General features: G+C 40.1%; 1 protein-coding gene across 1 annotated transcript in view; it reads left to right on the plus strand.

The window, feature by feature from the left end:
• The window catches only part of opcml (opioid binding protein/cell adhesion molecule-like), a 305,981-nt gene that overhangs the window by 277,459 nt on the left and 3,152 nt on the right, over nt 1-25,370 (plus strand). Inside the window, exons 4-6 of the mRNA XM_049591589.1 lie at nt 22,874-23,011; nt 23,338-23,458; nt 25,039-25,190. Coding sequence (XP_049447546.1) covers nt 22,874-23,011; nt 23,338-23,458; nt 25,039-25,190 — 411 coding nt within the window. The remainder of the gene's footprint in view (nt 1-22,873; nt 23,012-23,337; nt 23,459-25,038; nt 25,191-25,370) is intronic.

Here is a 25,370-nt window from a genome sequence, read left to right on the forward strand (position 1 = left end):
TTGGCATTCACTTGTTAAATATAGGAATGCACCATCAGAAGCTGAGAGATTATTGGAAAGCAAAAGAGTACTGATGGCAGACCCTACTCTTAATTTAACTTTTTAACTATTTTTTTTACTTACGTGTCCCTCATTCCCTCCAGATGGCCTCACACGTTAGATGCTCTTCAGAAGAAGCAAGTTTATAAAAGCCTTTGTAATATCCAATCACATGCTTTCAATTGCAATATCCTTTTATGGTGGTTGAATCAACACTGGCACATGCTGAACGGAATTTCCTAAAAGGGAAATAGAGAGCTGCATCTGCCTTTATAGAGAACTCCAACCACTCTCTCCCATGATACCAGCAACTAACAAATTTCCCATGATAAATGTGGCTTGGATACTTGTCCCATTTTACCTGATTTGACTTTCACAACCAATATTCTCAGGGGGAGTAGTTGGTGGTTGTGGAGGCTTCGGTCCAGATGTTGAGCTGCTATTGTGTGGGCTAGCTGATGAAGCTGCTGCAGTGGAGTTGCTGCTAAGGTTAGCTGGGCTAACTTGCTGTGTAGCAAGGAGAAAAACATTGTTGATTTTGGGAAAAATGGCCCGGGATATGGAAACTGGTGGTTCTGAGTCTGAAGGAGTCCTTGTATTTGATACTGGTGCGGGTGGTGCAGATGGGGTTTTGAGCCATTTCCTTATGATCATTTTGTTAAACTTTGTTAGCTAGCTGCACTGAAAAAGAAATGCACGTGAACAGTCAGTGATAACGATGACGTGTTTTGTCGAGCCAGTCAGGCATCACTGTCAAATTTAGCATCGCTCTGGTTCCCTCATCAAAAAGCCAATGGGAGTTTTCCATTGGATTTTGTATTATTGTTGAAAATTAGCTCTGTGGCAAACAAACATTTTTCATTCTTACACATTTTGTTCAGCAAGACAATCTTCACAAGTGAACACCACTCTTATAATGTTTGAAGCCTAAATGCAATCACAAGGAATAAAAAGCTAATGTTAGGCTATAAACAAACTACAGAATGGTTGCATGATTTTTTCATGCCAAAATGAGACTGCAAAGCCGTGGTCTATATGATGATGCTCTGTAGTATCATTTAGCCACTTACAGCAACTGCCTTTTTTAAGACACATAAATGCTTTATTTTTGTATTGTATGTCGTGGAACAAAACGTGAAAGTATCTTAAGCTTGTGTTAACCGCAGACCTTATTTCAGACATCTAACCAAAAACCCATTCAAAAAACACATTGATTTCAAGACAATGGAACTGAGAGGCAAAAATGCTTAATGATTTTGGGTTTTGAGGGCTCATTCCTGGGGCCCTCTACTAGGGAGGTGAGTCTGCCTGGCTTGCCTTACCATGATTTTATTAAATGCATTTTAGCTTTGTCTACAGATGAATCGTTTTAATTATTTATCAGTAATGTTTGATATAATATAGCTCATTAATTTTAAAAGTTTGGGGGAGGGGAAACAAAAGCTCATTTGGACAGTCCACCGTAGAAGGACTAACGTGTTTGATATGTACAGCAGTGAGGACATCATAGGTAATTTTCAAAGCCAAAAGAAACTATCCTGAGCCTGATTGTGATGCACTTCTCCATAAATACTATTTATGACTTTTTTCCCCTCCAAATCAGATTTTTCGCATATTGCATATCTCTAGAATACCTCAAGGGATTTTTTAAAATCTTTTTTTTTTTTTTTTTTTTTTCAAATTAGGCACAAACATCTGCTTAGACTCAGTGGTGAATTGTTTACATTTCGCTGGTCAAAGGTCAAAGTCACCATGACCAAGAATACCTTGAGGGAATTTCTTCAAATTTGGCACGGATGAACTGAATAGAATTTAACAGCCAGAGGCCAAAGGTCAAGGTCACTGAACATCTTGTGGAAATTTCTTAAATTTTGGCACAAATGTCCGCTTGGATTCTGGAATGAGCTGATTAGAATTTGGTGATTAAAGCCAAAAGGTCAGGGTCACTGTGACCTCACAAAACATGTTTTTGGCCATAACTCAGAAATTCATGCTTCCATTATGACCAAATTTCACACAAATGTCTAATGGGCTATAGTGATGCAGTGATGACATTTTAAGTCCAAAAGGTCAAACATCAATTTCACTGTGACATTATTATGTTCTGCAGCAACACTTTTCTGGCCATTATCCATTGTCAAAAGACAAAAACATTTGGTCAGATACTGTATTGGTGACAATAATCTTGGGCGTCCACCTTGAAACTGTGCTGATTGTATAGATCTTCTGCCTTGCTGGGGTAAAGGTATGTGTATAGCATCCATGTTTTCACAGACATGCATATAAACTGCAACTGCCACTTGATGTGTTCGCAGAGGCATACAATATGAGGTGGTAATTTGTGTGTGTGTGTGTGTGTGTGTGTGTGTGTGTCCTGAATTGTCTCAGCTAAACTTCCGTGGAACTGTTGAATTAGTAGACAGGACAAAAATTTTCTGCAGTTCTTTACTTTAAAAGATATTCAAGGACTGGACAGCTTTGTGCAACAGTTGTAAGTCATAGTTAAAATTTGTCTCAAAGTCAGACCCATCAGCCACCCCAACCTCTACACCCTGACTCTCTGCCTTGCTACAATGAGGACACACTTTTTCCTCCATTAGCACCAAATGCTGGCACAGGTGCAAAATCATCCAATATGGATCTAATGCCGGGGTTGGAACAATGTGGAACTCCCCAAAGCACAGTTAATTAACAGGAAAAATGGTAGCCCTTGCTGTTTTTAAGAAATTCTCCCATTTACCAAAGGTCTTATCCTGTATTCTTTCCCATATTTGCATAAAGCATTTGAAGTAGATATTTAAGGCCCCAATAAAGCACAACTCCCAAGAAAAGTAGTTTTACTTTTGCAAGTTTGATTCAGAAAAGAATGCAGACTTGCAGGAATATTCACCTGCGACAACTGCATCTAACAATTAAACAGCAGAAAACTGGCTACAGCAGTAATGTACTCAACCCTATGGGACTGGCGCTATCTCAGCGGCTCTGAAGCAGTGTGGTAATTGTTAAAGTCTTATGGGACATGGGCGGGGATGTTGTGCCCAGTCCTGTCGTCCATGCATTAGTCACGATGCGCTGCTTCATGCACAGGAGGGGACTAAGGGAAAGGAGAGACCTAGAAACAAGAGCAAACATGGCTTCCAGCTAATACACAGGCTTCATAAAGCATCTGCACAATTTAAGCCATCTTGCCTTTTCATTAAGGTGCCACCTCCTAGACTGATCACGTCCACCGTCTCAGCACAAGCTGCTGTTCAACATCAATGCTGCCAATTATGTGACTCTGTCGGTGGAAAAGAAAAGGGGTTTTTATCTCCTTGGAGATAAAGATTTTCATTTAAGTTATTTTGAGTTGTTTTTAAAGACTATTTTTGAGCAGTTTTTGTTAGTGACCAAAGGTCTTCACCACCTGAAAAGTCTTTATTTGTAGGTACAATGGTGCTCTGAAAAGCCTTTTCTCCTGACACTGTCACATCTGCCACTGTGATTACTATTCTTACACTTAATCTCTAAATTTGGTGTGAGAAATGCTCTAAACACTGACATTATTGGGAAGAATTAAAAAAAATCACAACTAATGTGTAATCTGGGGAAAATGCTTCCAGTGCAGGAGCAGGAGGAAAGGGCTGTAAGAGGATTGCCTGTGCCCAGCCGCCTCCTTCGAGACCAAACAGTGCCAAAGGATATGGCCACACTGGCCTCCATATTGTAGCAGTGTTTTCACTCCCGCGGGAAGCAGTGGAAGGAGAGTGAAGGTGCTCCAAGAAGGTCATCAAAAAAAAGATAAAGATGATGGCAGATGCAACTAAACTTTAGTGTGCCCTTCAACACCCAGACTGACGCCTCAGGCAGAGGTATTGGTGGGACGTGATGGCAAGGTGAGGGAGAAGAGAAAAGGCCAGTAGTCTGTGTCAGCAGGAAACCAGTCCTGAGGGAGACACCGTGCTCGACGGGGCAGCTGGAGTGTCTAGCCATCAAATGGACCATAGACTGTTTCAAGTACCGTCTGCTGGCTACGGGATTCAGCTTAGAGAATGACCACGGGGCTCTGAAATGGTTAGAAACCATGAAACTCTAGAATTACCTGCTGGCTGCTGTCAGCACAGACACACAGCTTCGCATCAAGTGTTCTCAAGTGTATTTTTCGGGGCAAGTGACTTCCTGTCCCACATCCCAGCTCTGTGGAAAAAAAACCCCTACCCCCTTCACACCATAACCTCCCACACATCTATTCACACACACACACACACACACACACACACACACACACACACACACACACACACACAACATTCTGTATTCAGCTCTGTTTCTTGCACTAAAATAGGTAGACTATTACATATGCAGAAATGACACTTTAGATTTATTTGCCTGCGCCTGTGTTTGAGGATGCTGCTGCTCCATATTGATGCTGACAATTACATGGTGTGATTAATGGACTACAGGGAGGGGTGGTTTTCCTTACCAGCCACAGCTTGTCAAAGCTTTACAGCTCCCCATACAGAATTTACAGTGACTCATTCTTACTGTACATCTGGTGGTATTTAAACTTCAGCATGTTATTATATGTCCCTGGCTGACTGTATGCCTCTGGCTGAATACTGAATGACCCAAATTGAAAATTATTACAATTACTTTGTTTATCAAAATAATTCTTTTGTTATGTTTTCGATCAAAACTGTCATTGAACAGGACCAATTCTTACATTATGAGAGACTATGTGTCCTATTTAAACAATATTTAGTGCATGGCACAATTGGGGTTGAGCCTGTTTAACTCCACTCTGCTGGCGCATAATCTGGGTGCAAAATAAGGTGCAAGGGGCAAAGCGTCATCTCCCATTCCCTTGAAAATCCAGGTGTGCCTGCACCTGGTGCACTGCTGTTTACATGGTGTATTTGGCAATTTAGAGAAGCGAGCACTTTTCTGTTAAGAGTAATGCATTAAAGGCAGTGATTTCACTGCAGCAAATATGGTTAAAGCAGCAAAACTTAAAATGGCCGTTATAAACTTGACAGAGGAAACAGAACACTATGCTGTGCGTAAATGTGCACAACATCTGTCTTAATGTGGAGTCAGACATCAGCTCTGCAGCTCTTCTGTGATCTCTGCTGTGTTCACATTTTAGAGAATGTCATGAATATTTGCCTCATCAATGATGTATAATTTTACCCACCTGAAACCCATCCACGCCTACATGTGTGTGTAACAAGTGTATGCTTTACTGTGAACCCACCTATGTATGGGGTGCCGTTTGTAAAGTGTCTCACGCTGAAAATAACATCAACATTTTGCCACATTTAGCTTCAAACAATGTTTAAAAAAGTATTGTGATTTTTTTAACGTCACCTTTTACCACATTTACAGCAATATTTGTTAACTTAGAAATATATTAAATAGTTAAATCTAAATATTAAATGTGGCACCTAAATGTTAAATGTTAAATCTAAATATTAAATCTAAATCTAAATGTTAAATCTAAATATTAAATCTAAATCTAAATGTTAAATCTAAATGCTAAATATAAATGTTAAATCTAAATATTAAATCTAAATCTAAATGTTAAATCTAAATGTTTTGGGTGAAACTAAATATTTAGCTAATATGCAAATTCACACTGCCGGTCACCGGAAGTACCAAAATAAAAGCTCGAGATGGTCAGACTGTTTATAGAATCAAATAACGAATTAAAACCAACTTATCGGGGGAAATGGACACTTGAACATACATTAGCGTGATAATAACTACCTAAAATAACAAGAAACGTGTTTGGAGAAATTTTATTTGATGTGTACTTTGAGCTGTTAGTGTCCCTTCTGAGGGAATCACCTTGTTGTTTACAAATACTTCCAGGTAGAAAACCAGCGGAGTTTAGCAACATATATATATGCACATCTCACATTTTCACGTCACTGTATCACCGTTTAGACTAATCTGGTGTTTGTAAAGCCTATAAACACTATGACTGAACAAACATTACTATCACGGTCTGAAATTAATAACATGGTTATCGTAGATTAGCGAGGCTAACTGTTAGCTGTTAGCCCCGTTAGCGGTGTCTGTAATGACTCACTAACTCTAAACGGTCCGTGAAGAAAATATTTTTTCCAGCGGATGTCTTAGTTACAACATGATTGAGCTAACTGGAGTAGTTTCATGTCGTATCCGACAATGGGAGACATTTAACAGATGACGTCCTGATAGCTTTGCTGCTGCTGCGGCCACTGGTGCTTTCTAGACATCGTGATTTCCCAAAACTGAATAAATACCACACATCGCAACACAAAACTGCTTTGCTAGCTCAATCATGTTGTAACTAAGACATCCACTGGAAAAAAATATTTTTTTCACGGACCGTTTAAGAGTTAATGAGTCATTACAGACACTGCTAACGGGGCTAAGAACTGACGGTTGTTAGCTTAGCTTAGGTTGTTAATCCTCCGAAGGTACACTAACAACTCAAAGTACACGTCAAATAAAATTTCTCCAAACACGTTTCTTGTTATTTTAGGTAGTTATTATCACGCTAATGTATGTTCAAGTGTCCATTTCCCCCGATAAGTTGGTTTTAATTCGTTATTTGATTCTATAAACACAGTCTGACCATCTCAAGCTTTTATTTTGGTACTTCCGGTGACCGGCAGTGTGAATTTGCATATTAGCTAAATATTTAGTTTCACCCAAAACATTTAGATTTAACATTTAGATTTAGATTTAGATTTAATATTTAGATTTAACATTTAGATTTAGATTTAGATTTAGCATTTAGATTTAACATTTAGATTTAGATTTAGATTTAGCATTTAGATTTAACATTTAGGTGCCACATTTAATATTTAGATTTAACTCATTCATTCATCTTCTAACCGCTTCATCCTCTTGAGGGTCGCGGGGGGGCTGGAGCCTATCCCAGCTACATCGGGCGAGAGGCAGGGTACACCCTGGACAGGTCGCCAGACTATCGCAGGGCTGACACATAGAGACAAACAACCATTCACGCTCACATTCACACCTACGGACAATTTAGAGTCATCAATTAACCTAGTCCCCAATCTGCATGTCTTTGGACTGTGGGAGGAAGCCGGAGTGCCCGGAGAGAACCCACGCTGACACGGGGAGAACATGCAAACTCCGCACAGAAGGGCTCCCACGCCCGGGATCGAACCGGCAACCCTCTTGCTGTGAGGCGAGAGTGCTAACCACCAAACCACCGTGCCGCCCATTTAGATTTAACTATTTAATATATTTCTAATTTAACAAATATTGCTGTAAATGTGGTAAAAGGTGACGTTAAAAAAATCACAGTACTTTTTTAAACATTGTTTGAAGCTAAATGTGGCAAAATGTTGATGTTATTTTCAGCGTGAGACACTTTACAAACGGCACCCCATACCTATGTTGGCACATCTTACATCTGAATAATGTGCCCTTTAAATAGCTGGAAAAAACTCCACTATTCTGACTTAAGAGGGTTTTTATTGGCTGATGGTGCAGTCCCTCTCTGCTGCCTCAAAATACCAATTTGCAAACAACGTGTCTGACCACATCTCATTTAAAGACCTACACACCCATGGGCGCACAGATGGGCTCAAGGGCATCAAACTGAAACTAGCATGACAGTTGCACTAATCTGTGCACTATTTTGTGCTGGATGTATGATAAGGCCCTATGTTTTTTGTTTTTTTTAAAGTCCAGCACTTAACTTAATTCTTTGAAGGACAAATTACAGTTGCATATTAACAATAATTAAAGGTTGCCTTCTTTTTTTCAGAGTTTTGTCTTTGACCAGTATCCTCCTAATGGATAAGGCTCCACATACAAATGTGCTCATGCAGAGTTTGATTAGTTAGCATGTAGTCAGATAAAATGATATGCAGTAGTGGCCTCTCAGCTAAAGGCTGTTTTGCTGCCAGATATTATCCAGCCACATATTAATGCATATTGACAGCATAAACCCTGATTTACCCTCACACTATTCCTTAGTGCCTTTGAAGTTCAGAAAAAAAATATTTCTTATAAATTGTGTATCAGGTTGTTCAAGCTATTTATTCAAGTTACTCTGGGCTATATGTTTTTTACAACCAAACAAACAAACACTCCATGTTTTATAGCTACGCCATTCCATCAATGGAAATCATTCTGATGTTTTGTGTATCACACACTTACCCAGAATTTCAGCCTAGAACCAGCAGAAGGTCTGTGGGTGGCATGATATCATACTGTACTCTACGTGGCCAGATAGAAATGGAATTACAGATATGTGACTGTCTGTCAAAATTACACCAACATAATGCCTGACTCTTGCAGCCAAGAGAACTATTTTGCTGCTTTTTCTCAAGATGTTGGGACGTTTCCCCTCATTTGTGTGCTGGAGGATTGTTGGACATATGATGCAGGCTTGGCAAAGAAATTCATCTGTTAATTCAGAATACTTGGTCCATTTAGTGAGGCAGTTAGGAAAACAGGGTTTTTTCGAAGACTGATGCATCGCCTACAAAACACTAATCTGAGTGGAATTAGTGTAACTGTGAGCATTTAGGCCTTTCATATTGTGTTTGTCTATATGTATGCTGTGCTGCTGTGTGGATGTGTTTGAAGATAAGCAGCAGATGTTTGTGAAAGCACTGTCTGTTACAACTGATTTGACCATTTACACTAAATATGTGAATTTATGACAGAATAGAAAATTGTATTGACTATAGACACATTAAAAATAAAATAAAATAAAATTATACTCCTCTATCACCCAGGGAGAAAGTCCACAGACTCCCTTAAAAATTTACACAGTTAACCTTATAAATTTTGTGAAATGCTATCTATGATGAATTCTTAACTGTTTGTGCCTTCTTGGGAATTTGGCAAATGTGATACATACGTTATTTATTTTTTGGTATAAAAAACATGATATCAGTTTGTGTTGACCTGTTGCTTTTTCAGCTTGTACTTTACTCCATGTCAAGATAAATATTGCCTTGCTAACGGTGGATAAAATCAACTTCACAGTAAAATTCAGTGCACACCATCACACACTCTGTTATTTCTTACTGTATATCATTCATTTCACACCCGTAATGCGTCAATGAAAATATCTGCTGTGTGGAAAGCACACTCCCTCAACCAAGTGGGCTGAAAAAGGAAGCCAACATGAAGTGTCAAAAACTGCAGTTCCTCTCATGGCCACTTGAGGCTGGCTTCAAGAGCGAGTCAATCCTCACAGTTCCCCATGTAAAAATGCCCAACTTTACAGCAGAAATAAACATGTTTACAGCCTGGTACAAAAACCGTTTTGGTGCTAATTTTTCTGTTTATGGCAACTGTAAGGAGGATGATTTTTTTTTATTTACGTCATCCTTTTACATTTAAGGCTTAAAATTAAGCATAATTAAGGGTGTGGCTGCTTTGAATGACAGGCTGTCTGCTGATGGTGTCAAATCCACCCTTTACTTCTCAACAGTAGATCCTCTTATGCATACTGTATGTGGTCACCTCTGGCTCCAAAAATCGAAGATGGGGAAGGCCAAAATACGAAACTCATGGGCTATGTCCAAATGTCCGGACTTGCAGACTTGGTGAGCGTGTTCCCGTGAAATCTGGGAGTGTTGAGGGCTGTCCAAAATCACAATTCAACCAGTCCACAAGGGGCCTCAACTGGACTTTCTGCGGACTTCCAGAGAGTCTGCTTGGGGTGCAGACTTCAGCAGACTTCAGCGATTTAATAACCCACAATTCAGTGCCATACATTTGTGATGTGGGTTTTTTTTCAGTTGCCAAAAAAAAAAAAAACGTATGAATATGTAAAATAGTTATCAATAGTAATGTCTTTTAAATGCTACTTGAATTACATAGGCAAGAAATAATATTCAACCACATCATGATACAGAAATATGTATAAGTATAGCCTGTAGAGGGACTAGAAATGCATTTTATTATTGCAGCCTAACAGGCTGCACAGCATCATTGGCTAAAAAATGGCCAAAAAACAATGTATACCCAATTGACTGAGGCCTTGTTTACACGGATCCCGATACAAATAAAAACGGATTTTTATGTATCCTCTATAAAAAAAAATGCGGGTTTACACAATCAGTTATGAAAACGATTTCCCTTTACATGAAAACGCAAAAACGGCAGCTTTTTGCTGCAATTAGCATGCCAGGCCAGTAGGTGGCAATACACCATAGAAGAACCTACTGTACATGCACAGTGATTTGTTTTCCTCTTGCCGCTAGTGAGAAAAACAATGATAAACTACATTTTAACCCTATGTAGCATAGTTAGCTGCTATGCACTTACTAATATTGGGCACAGCAGACGTCTTTGTGCGCCGATGTAGTGGTGATGTTGATGCAGCAATGCTAAGTTCACTTGTAAGCTCGTAAGTAGTCCCAAAAGTGCTAACAAAACGTAAACAACCCAGCATATATCTGCCATTGTTGTTGTGGTTCTCGGGCGCCTACTGGGCATGTGCGAACTTGGTTGCAACGTCATCGTTTTCCAAAATCTCTGTCTATCCTGTTTCTGTATTTTTAAAAACTTTCACTTTGGAAGCCGTTATTGAAAATCTCTGTTTTCGTGGAGGAAAAACGGCGGTTACGTGTAAATGCTGGGTGCAAACGCAAAGGGAAATACCAGTTTTCAGAAATATACGGAACTGTATAAACAAGCCCTGAGTTATAGACCTGTCCTTATTTACAACATTTCTGTTTTTGAACACGTGTACATGTTATGTAGAGATGTATGAATACATTTTTGTTCAGTCACAAAGAAAGGATATAAAGGATATTTATCTTATTATCTGCAGGGACAAATGAATAGGCACTATTCTTCAACTTATAAGACATGTATGAATATGACAGCGGTGACAATTGAATGTTTCCACGGCAATGAGTAAAACAGTATTGAGGGCTGTCTATCAGCCGCTTGCAGTCTGCCCTCATAGATTTTAAGATATGACAGTAAATAAGTCACACTTCGTACAACTGAAGTCTGCGTGGGCTCAGTTTGCAAGTCCAGAGGGTGGACATTGGGATGCAGCCATGGCTTCAAACAGCAAACCAGTGGGTGACATCACTGTGGCTACGTCCATAATTTTTATGCAGTCTATGCCTCATACACATCAAATACAATAAGAACAGCTGATGATGGAACCGATAAAACATTGCATCTGGTTTCCACACATGGTGCTTAGGTGCGTTACGAGGCAATGCCACGCTAACTGCATTATCAAGGGGGATTCAATTCCAGCCAAGGACCCAGCAGGGACCCAGAAGGGACCCAGTCAGTTCAGCCTGGACTCTATAAAAGCCCAGCCAGTAATTTTAGATGGCTGCTCCTGTATAGTGCCAGTCCCAGATCACAGGCAAAATCTCTGTGACTGTGTCTTTTGTAGTGCACTTTTCTTTTTCTGCTTGTGGCAGAAAAATGTGCCTGCTGAACTGCACTGCAGAATATGCAGGATACCTTTGCACCTGTTTTTTGAATTTGACACATTCTGCCCCACATGCAGTGTATTTATCAAAATGAAGCAGCAGGCTGGAGTCTTAGTTTGTGAGACTTTTAAAAAAATGTGTGGGCCAGGTGCGTCTCTCTCCTCATTGCATAAGCATTTGAGGGAGGAGACGTGTTAACAGAAGACTAATTATGTATTCAGTCAATTCAGATAATGTATTGACCATTGTAAATTTTCAGTATTTAGTATTTTCAACTATTGAAAAGCAGATGTAAAATGGGATTTACATGAACCAAAAGGGAGAGTGACCAAGAGTTTAGTGGTGTAGTGGAAGGTATACACAGGTATATGGGGTATACCCACCTCTTTTTGTGGCCGTTTACAGTATACCCACTTATCAGCCAAAAAGCCATTGGAATAGGAAAGTATACCCATTTCCTTCACAGGTAACCTAACCATGTACACCCACCTCATCAACTACCCCTACACAGTTGTCTGTGCAGTCAAGTTAGTGGCTCTGTGAAGCTGTATTTATGGTCAACACAGCAGTACTTTGATCTTAATGCTGTCATCAGCATGCTAACATGTTTACAGTGACAATGCTAACATTAGCAAGTAGAATTTACTGTGTTTAACATCTCACTTTAGAGAGTAAGTATACTAAAATATGTAAATTAGCATTAAACACAGTGCATCTCATGCGGATGGGGATGGCACACGATTGCAGGTATTTATATACCATAAATCAAATAATTAGACACAATTATTTTTTTTTACCTTTTGGCTAGTAAAGTCAGTGAACCAGCAAGGTTGGTAGAATGTATCCTCTAGGGATACATTAGAAAATTCCATGGCAATCACTCAAAACCAAAAAAATATGACACTAGAGGAGAGTCGGAGGATCACAAAAGCCATTACAGTTTATCATCTGAGAACCACAAATGTCAAATTTCATGGCAGTCCATTTAAGAAATGGTGAGATATTCAGTCTGAACTGACTGACTGGCTGGCCACCTTACAGCATTGCGATCCACAGAGCCATGCCAGTCATGTGGCCAATAAAATATATAACCCAATATAACTAGAACCTAATTCTTCAGCTATAAAACAGAGCAACAATTATAAATGAACAGGGGACTCTGTGTGGTTTGTGTTTATTAAACTTCAATTTGCACTTGGCAATCAATAAATTGTGAAATCTCTGAAGCCCTGTAATTGTGCTTTCTTTTGAAAGGACATTTGTGCCTCTGTGAACGTTAGGCTGCATTTACCTGTGCATTCTTGTCAGACATCAGCCGTATCAACACCTTACCTGCTGTAGCTAACCTGCCGTGTTAACTCGTGTGGTAGCTTGTGTTTTATTTTTGTGCCTTGTCTGTCTCTGAAACATCTTTTGCCATAAGTTTTATTTGACCCCTGTTACATTATTAATACAATTAAACCTAAAGCTTTGTTTTAATTCATGAGTACTTTTTTCTCAGGTTCAGTTTTTGAAGTGCTGTCAAAGTAAATGTTTGGATGACCACCATGTTTTCACTTATTTTCTGAGCCTGATGATCCCTTTGTTTGTTTGCCATTTTCATAGTAAATCTGGCCCATGGTTATGTCAAATAACAAAAAAGAGGAAGAAATAAAACAGAAGCATGAACACATTTATGCATCTATTTTCATATCCATTTATCCTACATTATGTGCCCTAGTATTTAACACCTGGGATAGGATACCACTCTGTCATACAGACATCTCACTGATACTGTATGTCTTTGAATTGTGGGAGGAAACCAGTTCACCTTGAGGAGGCTCTAATTGTAAGTACTAGTAACCAGTAAGTAGTGACCACTTTGCATTGTGACACCTAAATACATGGATATATTTTTTCTTTTCTATGCCTCTGCGCCTGCAATAGCCGTGGCCGGAGGCATTATATTTTTGGGTTGTCAGTCTGTCCATCCATCCCATCGTGGTGAAAGCAATATCTAAAAAACACCTTGAGAGAAATTCTTAAACTGTGGGACAAATGCCCACTTTAGTACACAAAGAACTGATTTGATTTTGGTGGATTAAGGTCAAGGTCAATATGACCTTGTATCTGTCTCATTCTTATGAAGGAAATACTGTATTTCCGGGAGCACCTTAAGGGAAGTTCTTCAAATTGGCATCAATGTCAATTTGGACTCATCGCCAATCTGATTCAATTTTGTGGTCAAAGGCTAAGGTCACCATGACCTTGCATTGGTCTTAGTCTCATGAACACAATATCTCAAGAAGGTCTTGAGGGAGTTTCCTCAAATTTGGCACAAACGTCCACTAGGACTCAGGAATGAACTGATTAGAATTTGATGGTCGAAGGTAAAAAGTCAAGGTCACTGTGACCTCACAAAACATGTTTTTGGCCATAACTTAAGTATTCATATGCTAAAATTGACAAAAATATACACAAATGTCTTGTGATAAAATGATGAATTAATGACATTTTATAACCATAAGGTCAAAGGTCAACTCTGATATAATAATGTTCTGCAATATCACTTATGGCCATTACTCAATGTCATATCTCAGGAGCAGACAGGGAGACACACAGTCAGATACAGACACTTATCTTCAATCAATTCATGTTTTCACAGTCATGGATGTAAACTGTAAGTGCAACTTGACTGGTGCACAGAGTTATACAACCATGGGGTGGTAATTCTAGTTCGTCTTTGAAGGAGCATGTTCGTACAGTCACAGGGCCCATTTTACATAAGCATTACACACAGATCACAAATGATTGCAGCGTCAGAGTTTATAAATGATTGCAGCTTTAACATCCTAGCTATTATGTTGCAAGTTTGGTAGAACAGGCCCCTGGGTGAACAATGTGGTTCAGGCACAGGTCCTGTGGAATGAAATCATATCTCAATAGGCACCACACCATTGTACCAGCTTGGAAGCCAAACATGGACCACATATTTTTTCTTGTCTACTGAAGGGTGCATCGCAGCAAAGACTATCAGTAACAAAAATAAAATGCCTTTACTTTCCATCTTCTGTGAAGTTAAAATTGGTGCCTTCCAGCTTCTTTCACTTTGAGATCAACATTTTGATTTTTGGTTGTCATAGAGGCAATAGGCAATCTGTTCTAAATATGACCTGTTACTTGCTTTCTGTCATGGTACCAAATCATTTCATGCCATCTCTGTCTTTTATATTGTAATGCTTGTAATTGGACTGCAGTAATCTTTCTACCAAAGCTGCACATAGTGGCGTCTAGTCAGCAAGAGCTCCTTAAGCTAATGGCTGATATAGCTGAGGTGCTCCGCCGAGTGCTTTTAGACACTCATTTGTGCCGGCTGCCAGCCGGTACTTTAATGGCTCTCTTATTAGTCATCCAGTCATGCTGTACTGACACTGATGTTGTGCTGGAATTATGGCCATCGCTGCAGACCACTGATGTGGGTGTTGATGATGATGGTGATTGTTTTTATATTCATTCATCCACAATAATATGTGATGATTATGACTTCTTTATATTCATTCATCTGCGTAATTTAGATTGGCATTTATATCATAATACTTGTAACTGTGTCATCTTATAGTTTTTGTAATCTCTACATTTTGTCACCTCTGCTATGTATTCTGGCTGTGCACTGAAGTTTCTCAGCAGGAATCAATACTGTTTTGATGGTACTCTATTCACTCCTGCTCTGTTCTCAAATTGTTGTGTGAATGCTGACACGTTACTGTTAACAATGTCATAATGAGTACACACACACTGAATATCAGCAGTGGGTTGAGTGAGAACTAGCAGAAAGTTGATGAAAGAAAAAAAACCCACACACCGATACTTGCCTTCATATGTTGTGACAAAACTAGCAGAGTTTCAGGCTGTCACACACTGAATCACTTTTGAAAGTTTTTATAGGAAATAAGAGACAATTGTTTGACAAATTCAGGAGATAAACATTTCAAACTAAAATGTGTTTTCTCAGCATCTGTTTTGTGACCCAAGCTGGAAGACTAAATGGGGGTGGGGGGGGGGGGGGGGGGTACTGAAATGTAACATCATATTACCTTTTGAAGCTTCTGTTGGTGTAAGGCTGGAGAGATTCCAAAAATTAACAGATTTGTTAAAGTTTGAATAAAATGTGCAGCATCAAAGCAGAAATATCGGAGATCTGCAGAATAGTTTAGTAGTCTGAATTTAAGTCATTTACTAGTTGTTATTCCATCAGCTTAAACATGATATTAATTGTAGGATCTTGTGCGGCATAATACCCCTAAGAAACAGTAATGTAATATACTCAGGGACGCAGTGGGACTGAAATTCAGCCCAGGATTTTGAGATCAAGAAGGCTTTAGTGCAAGTGGCCTCAGGGCGCCAGCAGAACATTTTTTGGCAGTAATTTTAACAGCAATACAGTCTTTGTGGTAAGAAGACAATCCCACGATGCTGAAGAACTTCAAGACACTTTAGGTTGTCTTGTTGACGTCTGCTTCTTCAGTTTGTGTAAAACGTCGCCACTGCACTGAATGAAAACTGGACCAAGCAAGGCAAACCTATGTAAGCTGGAACACTAAAGCCCTTTTTAGATAGGAATTGTGCAAATTTGCAGGAAAGCTCAGTGTGTGACATAACCAGTGATGTGGGAGGGAAGCCGCGGCTAGTCAGTCCTTTGGTGTTTCTCTCCTAAGTCGGCCCGTTCTTCACTGTCCCCGTTATCTGACGGTTAATGGCCTCTTCGTTTGCGAGAACAAGGAGGCTGCGCAATTCCTTGTCTCCCCAGTTGCTCATCTTTACAGTGTCTGTCAGGTTTGTGTTTCCCTCTTGCTACTAGCAGCTCACTAATTCCTGCTCTCAGCTGTTTTCTGTTTATCCACCACCAGTGGCTCGCACATGCGGCGTCATCAACAGCTCCTCCCACAAGTCATCAACAGCCCCTCCTGTGGCTGAAGGCCGCCTCGTTCTTTTTTAAATCAAAAAGGTTCCGCCAATATGTCTACCCTACGAAGTAGAAAATTGGGCGCCTCGGATCAACTCGCCAATCCGGCTCTGTGTGTCTAAACGCTCGCAGCTTGCCGGCAAAATGGCCCAACATTCGCGGAAAATCTGGCAGTGTAGAAGGGGCTTCTGTCACAGTATACTGCCAACTACCGCTAACTTCTGTACCAAAATGTGAAAAGCCAATCTATAGAGTGTTAAAATGGTAACAAATGCTTATATATGCACACTCAGATACTCAATGTTTTTCAATATATATTCAAAAACTACATAGCAATCCCATAAAAATAGAGCAAATAAATTGTGTGTGTGTGCGTGTGTGTGTGTGTGTGTGTGTGTGTGTGTGTGTGTGAGATTATAGGAAATAAAAACAAGCAGCTTATCATAGCAAATATTTAGAGACAGAAACATCAACATCCAAGGTATGGGGGCTATACCTTTTCAAAACCCCAAAACAAACACTGTCCGACCTCAAATCACCAGCAAGTGTTGAAACAGTCCAGCAGTCATCAGTGGCCTGGCTGGCTTGGCCCTTCCACCACAGAAAAGATCAGTCAATTTGGTGCATTAAGTTGCATCTTGCACCCATCTCTCTTTCATCCAGTCTTCCATCTCGCATGCCTCTGGGCCAGCTATAGTCGTGGCCAGAGACATCGTGTTTTCAGGTTGTCCGATCATCCTATTATCATGGATGCGATATCTTAAGATCACCTTTTGGTAATTTGTTCAAATTTGGCACAAATGTCCCCTTGGACTCTGATTGACTGATTTGACTGATTAGATTTTGGTGGTCACAGGTCAAAGGTTAAGGTCACTGTGCCTTGTCTGTCTCATTCTCATGAAGGTGATATCTCAAAAATGCCTCCAGGAAATTGTTTTCAATTAGGCACAAATGTCCACTTGGACTCAGAATAAACTAATTAATATTTAGGCCAAAGGTCAGGGTCATTGTGACCTTGCATTGGTCTTATTCTCATGAGCACAAAATCTCAAGAGGGCCTTTCGGGAGTTTCCTCAAATTTGGTACAAACATCCACTTGGACTCAGAAATGAACTGATTAGAATTTGGTGGATGGTCAAAGGTTAAGGTCACTGTAGTCTCGCTCACCAGACCTTTCTCAAGAAAAGAAAGGTCTGGCTGGGCTGACTCTCACTTTAAGATTGGAGAAAAAACGCCCCGGCTGCTTGTATTTCTTTCAACACAGATGTGTTATAGGATATAATGATAAAGTGATGACATTTTATATCCTAAAGGTCAAAGGTCAGCTTCACTTTCACAACACAATGTTCTGCAAAAAAAAACCTCATGTAGAAGGGAAGACATCGGGTCAGATACCGAATAGGTGACAGTAGTCTTGGGTGTCCACTTTAAAACTGTGCTAATTGTATAGATCATCAGCCCTGCTGGGGGAAAGATGTGTTTGAAGCATCCATTGTTTCACAGACACGGATGTAAACTGTAATTGCGACGTGACAGGTTTGTGGAGGCAAACAACCATGAGGTGGTGATTCTAGTTGCTAATTATGTTTGCCACAAAAACGTCAGACAGATGGAAACTCTTCAAGATGAAAATGATTGAGCCATTCAGATCTCAACAAAAAACTAGAATTTGTCCAAATTGGGTGGGGATGCTAATACCCCCCCCCCCCCCCCCCAAATATTGAAAGTTTTAGATTGGCCCTGTCTGACAGGCAGTGTTCTGCTCTGTGCTGTTTGTGGCTGCGAGGGCCAGGCAGCAGGCTGAGGACCATAACTACTGACATCAGAAATTAAAAAATGAAAACTCTATGACCATTAGCTGGTTTGGCCTGGAATGGACCAGCCAGTTCGGGAGACTTCCCAAACTTCCCAATGGCCAGTCTGCCCTTGAATATACTGTTTATGCAATCTAGAAAGTAATGAGCCATAATGATGTAATCAGATTAGAATATGACAGTAAACTTCCTTCCACTCTTGGCCATCATTAAAGCAGTTGCACAGAACCAGCTAGTAACTCAACAGCATGCTGTCCCCCACAGTCTTTCTAATATAGTTATCCATGATGAGAATGTTCCATACCTGTGCTAGCAGCTCCCCTGGTTACATGCAACAAGCTGATTATCCCTAGCCCACAACCTTTTCAGTGAATCCCCTGCCAGCTGCAACAGTGTCTGCAGCTGAGGATTTGGAAAACATAATGATATTATGCTAATGTAGAGATATTGCTGGATTGACATTTCTGCTGATTGGGATTAGTGCTCCTATCCATTTTCCCACCCACACAGCAATAGCTTAAGGTCTCTCTGTCACCAGAACATGCTTTTAACATTGCTGGTGTCAGGGGTAATTTGTGCTGTTACTCAAGTGGGCTTGTTTCGATGCAATTAGTTTATTTTCTTTGTGTAATGAGTGCATGCCCTGAGCTGTCTGCCCTCCGGAGACTTTTGGAAACAGAGAAAGTCCCAAATTTAGAGACAGACTGCCACTGCAGTCTGTTAAATTTATTTATCTTCTTAAATTAAGATTGTTGACACAGATAATCGCAAGATTGTCCTCATCTGTTTAAGTTTACATATCATCACACTAAAAGAAGAGTTATGTGTTATCAAAATATCTTTGCATCCACTGGTTTGTGCAAAATCATTACTTTGTTAACAGTGTGTCCCATAATTCTATGGTGTATCAATAACGTCTTATTCAGTCAGCCAGTACAGTCTTGTGGGCTTCTATTTATAAAAGGCATCTGTTGTTTTTATTTTTCCATCTTCCCCTTCTCCTCTAATCCCACTGGTAGGAAAGCACCAAATAGCACAGGATAAATGCTTTTACTTTCTGTTTAAAGTTAATTAATGAAACACTGATCGTACAGGTGTATGCACTGCTTAAAGGACCAACCTATTGCTGTTATATGCTGAGGTCAATTTCTAGTCATGTAGATTACTAGTTAGCCTGGAGGGGAAATTAAATTTTTTCACTCTTGCTGTCAATTACACACAGGTCCGAACACACACGCACAAACAGGACCTATACATGCACTAAGTGGAGAGATGTCAAAGTGAGGGGGCTGCCTTGGTCAGGCGCCCTGAGCGGTTGGGGGGGCTTGGTGTCTTGCTCAAGGGCACTTAGGCAGTGCCCAGAAGGTGAAAAGGCCAGATGAGATATATAATCCCTCCAGCGTGTTTTGGGTCTGCCCCAAGGCGTCCTACCAGTTGGATGTGCCTGGAACACCTCTTAAAGGAGGTGCCCAGAAGGCATCCTGATCAGATGCTCAGACCACCTCACCTGCCCCAAAGGAGCAGTGGCTCTACTCCGAACTCCCTCCGGATGTCTTAGCTCCTCGCCCTATCTCTTAGGCTGAGGCTAGCCACCCTCCAAAGAAAACTCATTTCGGACCCTTGTATCTGCAGTCGCGTTCTTTTGGTCACTACCCAAAGCTCATGACCATAGGTGAGGGTTGGAACGTAGATGGACCAGTAAATTGAAAGCTTTACCCTCTGGCTCACCTCCCCTTTTACCACAACAGTCTGGCGCAATGTCTGCATCACTACGGATACTGCGCCAAACATCTCTTGCTCCATATTACCTTCACATGTGAACAAGACCCCGAGATACTTGAGCTCCTCGTGAGGCTTTTGCATTATCCAAACCAGCACAAATAGCACAATAAGAAACTGTGTAATCTCAAAGGCACCCCTGACTGGTCTGCCAAGCAAATAACATCTCAGTGCTTTTGTGCCATTTGCACATATTTAAATAAAGTATAATGCATACATTTGGCACAAAATTGGCCCCTTTCTATACAAATAAGCCTTAATGTGAAAACAGTCAGATAATAATAGCCACACGCAGATACAGTGAAATTATTAGCATCTTTAGAGAGTTGGTGGTATCTGAGGCACATTCATAATAGGGCTGTAGTCAACCAAAGAAAATCTTGGTCGACTAAAGTCGCGCATATTCTTAAATTAATCGATTAGTCGTGGGAAAAAAAAATCTGCACATTGTTTTTACTTCTGCGGTGGTGTGTCTGTGTCACTCTGCAGTTACACCTCCTCCTCCGCGGTGGAGGTTCTGTAAAGTTTAGTTCAAATCAAACTTTATTTATATAGTTGATTCAAAACACACATTAAACATGACTTCATAGAGACAATTTCAAACACAAGTATGCAAATTGGCTTCACTATAAATCACAGAACTGACAGACAAACACTTGTCTTTATCTGGACAAATTTCCCCGACCAATACAACATGCTAACGTTATTAGCACAAGTCTATGGCATTTTACATTGTATAAAATAGCCTAGCGTCTAGCGATCTTTTCCTCTTCTCATATAAAACCAGGGACAACAGCAACATGTAACAAAGGTAACAGCGCTCAATGTGGCTCCATTACAACTCACAACATTCACTGACAAAACAACTGTCTTATACTAAACATGTTTTCCAAGCAAATACAACATGCTAATGTTATTAGCACCAGCCTATGGCATTTTACATCATATATATTAGACTAGTGACGAGCGGAGATTTCCTCTGTTTATATGAAGCCAGGATAAATCCCTGAAGGATAAATCACACACATGACTGAAAATGCTATTCTAGTCGAGGCTTACCATCTTCACATTGTATTGTTTCTTATCTGTGAAATACAAGTAAATACAAGCTTCGTTTCCACTGAGGGAAATACAGAAACAGACAGGAGGTCTGCGTCACCGCGACGCTGAGCATGAGGGTGGGCGAGTTCAACTTTCTGTCAACGACTGGGGTGTTTTGAAAACACCCCCATTTTCACAGGTAACTTAGCCTGTCCCCCTGCTGCAGGAAATAATGGATTAATCCTGGAAAGCTGTTGATGTAGCACTTTTCTCCTTATGAAAGTAACACAGCGATTATACGACCAATGAGAATTTGGTCGGATGAGAGCATAGCGACCAAATAATCTATTAGTCGACCAGGAGACTACAGCCCTAATTCATAAGGGGTGTCATGCCCAGACTTTTCGTACTGTCCCAAGTTTTGAGGAATTTGTCTGCACTGTGTTGTTCAGGAACTTTAGTCAGCAGTCTTTTCTGCCTGCTGTGTTCCCGGCGCAAAGGTAGTGTTTGTGCTTTGCCACCTGGATGATTAAATTGCACTCACCTGCAAAACTTCATGGACATGTTTACGCTGTCATATCATTGGTGCAATATCTTTTGTAAATCGAACCTTGAAACGGAGCAGATAGCGGTTGCAAGTGATGCACAACGCGTGGTGCTATCAGCGGCCAAAGATTTTTTGTGGGTTTACCCATAAAAGTCCACTGCCACCCTGCATACATTAGTCACAGCATTGCTTTGAACTAAATTCTAACATGCTCACAATGATAATGTTAATATATTGATGATGAGCAGAAATTGTTTGTCATCAATTTAGCCGGTCTTTGTCATAATCCAAGATTTGGAGAAAGTGAAACTTGCTGGTGGTGAACCATGAATGTCTGAACCAAATTCCATGGCAGTCCATTCAATATTTCAGTCTGGACCACTGAGGTGGACTGACCGCTCAAGTAGCATTGCCATTGCTAGAGCCATGCGGCAAGCACTGCTAAAACACAGACTACTGGAAAAATGCTTCCTGGCACTGGAGCCCTGCCTTATCCCACTCCAGCCTGCTTTCACTGGATTTCTGACCATTACTGCCTGAGCCCACAGTGTGTAATCTTTTTCTGCCCTTTCCCGTGGGGTTTGTGTCAGCACCCGCACGCACCTGCAAATATTCTGACCATACATGTGCGGACAAAACATTATCAATAGATTGAGTCTTCTCCTGTTCTACAGGGAAAGTACAATGTTATTAAGAAAGATAGGCATACCTGTTGGTTATGGGTAGTAGTATTACATTCTACTGCATAATAACATTCATAATTAATGGCAATTATTCTGGTAATTCTGGAATTTAGTGTTATTATTGTTAACTGTAAAATTACTGAGAAATTCCTCCAAATATCAACGTGCCTCGCTTTTCTTTTGTATTATAATGTCCTGTTTTTATCTCTTATTTTCCACTTTTCTTGTTGACATCACTATCCCTCATGATAATTAATCTCCAGGACCCGCACGTTTCCTACTTACCACTCGCTCCCAGCCGCGGCAAAGATAAAACTGCCCGCTCCCTCGAGATTTGTGTTGGGACCCATGGGAGCCCAGTCCCAATGTCGTCCTCTACCTGGCACTGCCCTATGAATTACTGTACTATAAAGCATCTGCAGGCTGAACAAACCATCCAGAGTGATGGCTGGTCTAGTCACATACAGTACCATATATGATATATATGCTATGTATTCAGGAAGTGAAAATTCTATCAAGGTCAGCACAGGTCAATTATGTACCAACAGGACTTACACTATTTACTAATGCATTTCTTCTTGTGTGTCTTTCCTTCTCCATAGGCACTCATAAATTTGTGACGGAATCGGAACATCTGGTGCTGACAGCCATTACTAAAGAGCAGTCAGGATCGTATGAATGCATTGCTTCTAATGACATCTCAGACTCTGATCGCAGGACAGTGCAAGTCACAGTCAACTGTAAGGACCCAAGCTATCCCATCCATGGTGAAAATATAATGATCAGGGCAGATATATCCTCAAATTAAGCCTATTGTTTTTTTGTTTGTTTATTTTTATTTTTTTTACCAAATGATTTTCTTTTCTTTTATTGCTGTTATGAAATGTTTTATAGGGCTTTATGTCTTCAGAAGGTGTAACAAACAAACAAACATAGCAAACTCATTATCTATATCCTGGCCACCACATGTTTAAAGAAATAGGCATATGAAGCACAAAACACTAAATTATTTCCTTATGTTTTCTATTTGCCGCCATTGTAAAATGTATTTCATTTTATTTTATAGACCCTCCCTTCATTTCTAAAGCGAGGAGTACGGGAACTGCAGTTGGACAAAAAGGAGTCCTGCAATGCGAAGCCTCTGCCGTCCCGAGGGCAGATTTTGAGTGGTACAAAGAAGACCGCAGGCAAGTTTCTTTTCTGAGCTCTGTGATTTCTGGCTTGGAATTGTTTGAAGTGAAGAGATACACAAAAACACCCATTCTGCTGTCAGTTGTGGACTTGCCTTACTTGAAAAAAAAGCCAGGCTGCATGATCTTTGTTGATCTTCCTGTCCTTGTAAAATGAGAAATAAGATTAATATATTAAAATGATCATGTTCTGAAAATTCATAATTTTACTTTTTTTTCTTCTAAAAATCAGTCAAATTATTTGCAAAACAGGCATAGACACCAAAGGCAACTGTTATTTTATTACAGTGTAATTGGTTTACGTCAATGTAGTGTGGGGCTTTGAGGTTTGGAGGATATAATAGTATAATATTTTTTCCGACTGAAAGCTGGAGACTGGAAAGATGTTTATGAGCAGCCCCAGAGCTGCTGAGCTGATGTAAACACAGGCTATGTTGCACTGTTAAATGGTCCCTGACAGTGACAGTAGTCCCCAAAAGACAAAATCAGTCCTCAAGATAAAAAAGATATAGGACGCTGATAAAATAAATGGCATCCACAAACATGAAATAAGGCAATGAAACAGGAAATGCAATAAGTGAAACAGAGGGAAGGTTGTTGTGCACTGAAGGATGAAGTGCACAAATACATACAGTTACTCCGATAAGGCAGTGAGCTGCATTCAGAGTTTAAGCCCTATTATGAAAAATGTTGGCCTTTTACAGCCCTACAGGCATGGGCAGATTATGAGACAATTGGCCCCTGGGTACAGATGTGCAAAGGCCCCACCACCTCTCCTATTAAAGAGGGATATACACAGACCTTGTGGGGGGTTTTGCCTTTTTTGTTGGTGTTGTTGTGTCTCTGTGTAGTTCTTTTGTGTCTCTTTAGTCTAATTTTGTCTCACTGAGGTCATTTTGTGTCTCATTGAGGTCATGTTATCTCTGACATGTTTTTGTTTTTTTGGAGTAATTTTGTGTCTCTTTGAGGTCATTCTATGTCTTATTGAAGTCATTTTGTGTCTTCATGATAACTTTGTGTCTCTGTGAGGTAATATTGTGTCTCTTTTAGGTAATTTTGGGGTTTTTTGTGGTCATTATGTGTGCTTATATAGTAATATTGTGTTGTTTTTAGGTCATTTTGTGTCTTTTTATAGTGATTTTGTGTCTCTTTAAGGGTCATATTGTCTTGCTTTGAGGTTATTTTGTGTCTTTTTATGGTAATTTTGTGTCCTTTTACAGTGATATTGTGTCTATCTATTGTATCCCTAATTTCATGTAAATCTTAACTGTGCTTGAAATCTCACAAGAACCTTAAAATGCAATGAGTGAAACAGAAGGAGGGTTGTGGTGCTCTCAGAGATGAAGTGCACAAATGCATAGTTATTTCAATAAGGCAGTGAGCTTAAACAGCCCACGGGTGTAAATATATTTCTAATTCCAATGCCCTTCTAACTTTTGAGTACATGAGCTTCAGATCCAACAAAACGCTTTAGTAAACACACGGCCTCAAATGACTCAAGAAAAGCACAATTACTGTTTGTGTTCTTTCCTGCTCACCAGCAGAAGCCTTGAAAACCACTCCCCTCTTTCTTCCAGGCTCTTCAATGGTCTTAATGGGGTTAAGATAGAGAATCAAGGCAGACAGTCAATGCTTGTCTTTTTCAACGTCTCAGAAGAAGACTATGGGAACTACACTTGTGTTGCCATGAACAACATGGGAATCACTAATGCCAGCATAATCCTTTACGGTAAGAATACAGATGCTAAAAAACACAGTGATGGTTTAATTATGTTTAAATTATTGTAATTTATTTTTTAAGTGGACTATTTTTGGTGGCTGCTTCTTTGCATGCCAGCTGCTGCTCACATAGAAAAAACAATCCTGACATGAAGGTCACCACCTGCATCTTCTTCACTGGTTTACCTTT

The sequence above is a fragment of the Epinephelus fuscoguttatus genome, linkage group LG12 (assembly GCF_011397635.1).
Source record: "Epinephelus fuscoguttatus linkage group LG12, E.fuscoguttatus.final_Chr_v1".
Taxonomy (NCBI): Eukaryota; Metazoa; Chordata; class Actinopteri; order Perciformes; family Serranidae; genus Epinephelus; species Epinephelus fuscoguttatus.